At 33.0% G+C, this 5,381-nt stretch overlaps 1 protein-coding gene across 1 annotated transcript; it reads right to left on the reverse strand.

Moving 5' to 3' along the window:
• Window positions 1–2,512: 2,512 nt before the first annotated feature.
• On the reverse strand, window positions 2,513–3,514 carry LOC143058816 (uncharacterized). The gene has a single exon (XM_076232274.1). It carries the CDS (start codon window positions 3,473–3,475, stop codon window positions 2,516–2,518), a length of 960 nt encoding a protein of 319 aa, XP_076088389.1. The 5' UTR covers window positions 3,476–3,514; the 3' UTR covers window positions 2,513–2,515.
• Window positions 3,515–5,381: the final 1,867 nt, after the last annotated feature.

Raw genomic sequence — 5,381 nt, forward strand, 5'->3', positions numbered from 1 at the left:
TTATAATACAATGTTGACTGCTGTACCCCTATTTGTATTTTTACATTTTTACCTATTATGTCTGTTTGTTTTGTTTACATATCGTTGTCAATAAAAAATAAACTTGGTGCAACTGTCATACAAGTGAGAGGTTTAGTTAGCTTTAAAACCAGGTTAAATCAACCATTTTCTACATAAGAAAATGTTTGTACCAAATCAGTAATATGACAGTTGTTATCCATTCGTTTGATATGTTTGAACTTTTGATTTAGCTAATTTCATTGGGGAATTTCCTTTCAGATTTTCATCGGGGTTCAGTATTTTTTAGATTTTACTTTTCGCTAAAGCACTTTCCTAAATACATATATAAAAATGAAATACGCTATAAACTTTATTTGTGTCTGATAAAATTCAGGAACCTGTTACTCAGTTGTTGTCGTCGGTAACTGTCTGTCATAAATATTTTTCCTTTTTTTTTGTCATCAATGACAAAAGGAAATCAAATCAGAGCGTTGATGGCTTTCTTGTTTGACATATCCCTTTATGACAGCGAATGACCATGAGGGTGTTATGTTGCCACATACATTTCTACCATCGTGACTTGCGTTTTTGACTGAAAACCGAACGTATTTCGCAGATATATTCGAGACAAGAAAACAAACTGCTTCGAAATCTGACAAATCTAATTTAGAAATCAGCATTCAGGCAATTTAGTTTTAAAACACATAAGGGAGGAATAAAAGTTTACAATCAATTCAGACTTGTGTTGTACCAAGGAACATTGACACACAGAGAGTTAATATTTCATAAGGTTCAAACAACTATTCCTAAATAATAACAACACTTGAAAGTTTCAAAAGAATCCATTAATTTGATTGGCTGACGCCTATAACCACGAGGCACACCCATGCCATATTTTATTCCCGTATTAAATACTAAGGCAATGACTGCGCGTGCTATCGGTGATAATTTTATATCAAAGCATTGGAAAACAAAAACAAATTATATTTCTCTTAATTTCACGGTTGTAAAATAGCAAAAGTTATTATAAGAATTGTGAAAGCTTCTTTTTACAACTTTTTAATGTTGTAAATACGTTGATTGTGCGCACATTTTCCATACTAAGCATACCTAAATATAATTTTCAATTTGCTTTGGTTATCATACCAAATCTTCTTATGAAAGCTGAAAATCCTGCATTTCCTTTAAATGAAACTACTAATACCATTTTGATATGTTCCAGTTATCATCTTGAATGAATAAACAAGCGGTTCAATTGTTCTTGGGGGGAAATTAACCCCAGGATTAAAATATATGGATACTGAATCATTGTTCAATATTTTACGAGTTAAGATATAATTTATACACTTTAAGATAGTCCGATAGGAAAATTCTTAATAATACAAGAGAACAAAACGTGTCCCATGTCGTACATTTTTCAAGGCACATTTTTGATGTTTATATTTTATTATTTGAATTAAGTTTTTTCGGGGAAGTTTCGGCAGTATGTTTAGAGAATTCTTGATTATTTAACGGAAAAAAATGGCATGAACATAATGGTGTGTTTAATTTATCGAATAAGTAAATTGGGTTCTTCTTCCATCTTGAAATAACAGATACATGCGACAAGCGGTTTAGATTTTTTATTGAAATGTGCACATTTTGAGAGTGATGTGTAATTCATATGCAAGACTTTTCATGTAAATATAGACGGTTATGTGTTTTGTCATAATTACGGCTGTACTTTACACCAAAAAATTAGAATATTTTTGTTTGAACCAACCCCACCCCCAACTTTATTATAAAAGGGGAGATAACTCAGATATAAGGAGAAAGAAATATGTTAAAGTAATTTATAAAAATAATGTGTTGCTGAAACTAAATGTATAAAACTGGGCTCAAACCTAAATGTATGGAACCCATTTAAACAAATGTATGAAAACTATTTGAACTTGTGTTTTCGTATGAAACTTTATTTAAATATATGTATACACCTGTTGGAATAATGGGTAGCACTAAGGCATGGTATATCAGCAAACACTCACTGCAATAGTGTGAGATGTGAGACGCAAAACCTAAGCACCAGCCCTGTTTTGACAATCTGTACCGAACCAACAGTCTTAGCCTTTTTATATTCTGTCCGCAGGTTCCAAGCATTTCACTTCACTTAAACTAAACCTTCTGCCTGCTGTAAACTACTTCCTTTCCAACCTATACGATGTTCACTGTCTACCGTCTTCGGTAAAAATGACGACTTGAACAACAACAAATGGAAGTTTTTTACGACCTTGATTGCCTATACAGCCCTTGCACGGTCGGTCCTGTCTTTCGCCTTTTTTGGGCATTAAATAATTTAGTTTTCACCATATAGAAATTTCAAAGAGACATCGGATAATATATATAACTGTAGATATATTATTACATTCTTAAACTGTAAACTCGTAACCGTATCATATAAACATATCTCAGTTCAAATCAGTATGACTTGTAGTGGCGGATCCAGCAATTTTCATTTGGGTGATCCGCCTATGACATGTTAATCCATGTAGTTAAACCTGTCTTCCATTGCATACGATTCTACAGCTGGTCCGTCATGTCCAGATGATGCAACGCCATCATTATTATTCTGAGTTTGTTTGTTTTCCCCTCCTTCTAATGTTTCATACAAGTCAACGGAGGTCATGCCAATCACTATGACATTTTTCAGTGAAAAAATGGATATTCCACGACTTAAACCATGCCATAAGATCATCCGGGTTATCAGTAACGGTAAATTGACGACGAATGCGAGTAACACTTTGTGAATCATAACAAGCTTATGTGAAAGTTTGGCTTCTCCATACTTAGTTTTAGAAAGAGTGATGAGCGGTATTGTTGGTAATATAAAATTAATAAGGGCGATAGCAATAATAGCATCATCCACTCCTGTTGGAAACGTGTCCCTTTCCTCTTTAAAAAACAACATTTCCATACTGTCAACGCAATCAAGAATATCGAAGATTACAGTCCCAGTCAATTCGTCGATATATTTTCTTCTCGGGGAACCAGGCTTAGCATCATGATTTGTCGCTAACAACAATGCAAATACAATACCGCCCAGAGCAATAGTAGTTTTCAATGTATTTGGTCCGAAAAATATGTATTCACTTAGAAGAAAAGCAAAATCCTTGAAGGCAATACCTACTTTGATCGCAAGTAATGTGGAGTAAGCAAACCACGATATTGGAACAAACAGCAGACTAGCCGACTCTGGATCAGCCTCCTTATCTCCGTTTGGTTTCGCACGATTTAGATGTCTATACGAAAGAAAAAAGCACAAACATAGCACTATGGCAACCACTATATCTGCTCCGATAAACGCAAGCCACGCCTTCCCTTTATATGTCACTAAATAATAATCAAGTATTCCTGCTTGCAGAAAATGAAAACATAGACATAGAAATCTGCTAGGAAAATGTTTCACAGCTTTAAAACATTTTGTAAAAACGTTTGCCATTTCTATCAACGTGTCTGGTCAAACATGAGCTCTTCAGCTTGGAGATAACTACAAAGAGAAAACAATATTGATAATCATTTTAAGTGAAACATTTTGTCCAAATGACGCTGACTTAAATCTATAATATCATATTTCCATAATACACGTTTATTTGCTTGGTAACTTTTGCGTAGCAAAACATGACTTCTTAATTTGCAGTGATCAAGTTGAGTTTCTAAATTTACTTACGAATTTACGAGGAACGCAAATGCTAACTGTTTAGGTTGGAAAGTCAAATATACACAAGAAAATAATGACTCCCTAATGAACGTTTTCACAGAATGTAACTAATCAAAATATGGCATAAAATAAGATCTGAGATAAAATTTGTTACCCTTTAAATTAGGGAAACTTTAATAACCAAAACTATTATTTACTACATTTATCATTAGAAATCTAGATACATTTTCATTTAATATATCCTGAAACTTATCTTTATGTGCAAACTGAACAAAGAAGACATAGGATGACGATTTCTTATTGTAATCAAACCTGTCTTTGATGAATCTGTATATTTGACCGAGAAAATACATCTCACGTTTGAATGATTCCAGTTATTACTTTTCGTTGAACTACAACTTATCCAAACTTCCTGGTGAAAAATATAATAACTATTAAACACGACCATGTGTTATATTTAGTAGTACAAGTGTTAAAAAATCTGAAATCTAGAGAAAATGTCCAGCAGAAACATATATTCGTATACTGGCTGATATTCAAACACATTCTATATAATATATACAACAACAACAGTACAAATAAATAGATATAGTTACGGTAATTTCCAGTATTTCACCAATGCGAGCATGTAGATTTTACAAGTAAATGATTTCAGGGAGAAAATGGAAGGAGGTACGTCGCAGAAGGACTATCGTGAATACATATATTTGTACAAACCTTAATATGTAGGACAAACAGGACGGGATTTGTTTTATACGAACACAGGAACATATATACCGCTTCCGAAAACCTAAGAAATTCAAAAGTATAATTTATCAACACTTAGGTAAACACAACCACAATATTAAATTTAATAGATTTCAATCACTCGAAATGATCCAGAAGAAACAAGGGCAATCGCATAAACAATTTGAAGATTCCCGTAAAATTATTGAACTGTTTTGGATTAAACCGGCGTTTTGCATTTGCGCCGATCTGCATTTCATTTGCGCCGATTTTTCTTTTCATTTGCGCCGATTTTTTACAGGTAAACTACAGGTGAATGTTATTTTTCATTTATCCTTATAAACCTCTTCCGTTAGCCAGTTGTACAAATGATATGAATTGTCGTTCATTACATGTAAATTTTCCATTTTTAGATGGTGATGTTCCTTTGGCACCATCTTACGGTGTTTATATTTCACAGCTCATTCGCTACGCCCTTGTCTGTTGTGACGTTTATGATTTTAAAGAACGTAATCTATGTATTATTGGGTAAATTATTAAGCCAGAGATTTCCTTACTATAAATTACTTAAAACCTTTACTATTTTTTTCCATACTTTTTGTATACTTAAACAAGTTTGGCGAACGTTGTGTCGTAATTTTGGAAGTTCAACTCTTTTGCAATATCTCCAACTCCCACAAAGCTGCAAACTTGTGCCTTGAAATCTAATAAGGAGTCTGGGTATTTTTCTAAAACGCATGTCGTCTTTTCTCTTTGGATAATTTTGCCATCGTTATGGGCATGTATTAAAATGTTAAGCTCCATTTCATTATTAACCGCTCATCAACTTTGCCATACTAGTGTAGATGTTTAAAATTATTTTGTAATTTAGTGTCAATAAAACAATTAACTGATTAAGAATATTAGTTACTATGTAGTGGAGGACCATAAAGGGTTAAAATAAAACACAAAAAAAATATGC

This window comes from Mytilus galloprovincialis, chromosome 14 (genome assembly GCF_965363235.1).
Source record: "Mytilus galloprovincialis chromosome 14, xbMytGall1.hap1.1, whole genome shotgun sequence".
Taxonomy (NCBI): domain Eukaryota; kingdom Metazoa; phylum Mollusca; class Bivalvia; order Mytilida; family Mytilidae; genus Mytilus; species Mytilus galloprovincialis.

Excerpts from the sequence above, each read along its gene's own strand:
- LOC143058816 (XM_076232274.1), bottom strand. The coding sequence starts at position 3,475 with ATGGCAAACGTTTTTACAAAATGTTTTAAAGCTGTGAAACATTTTCCT.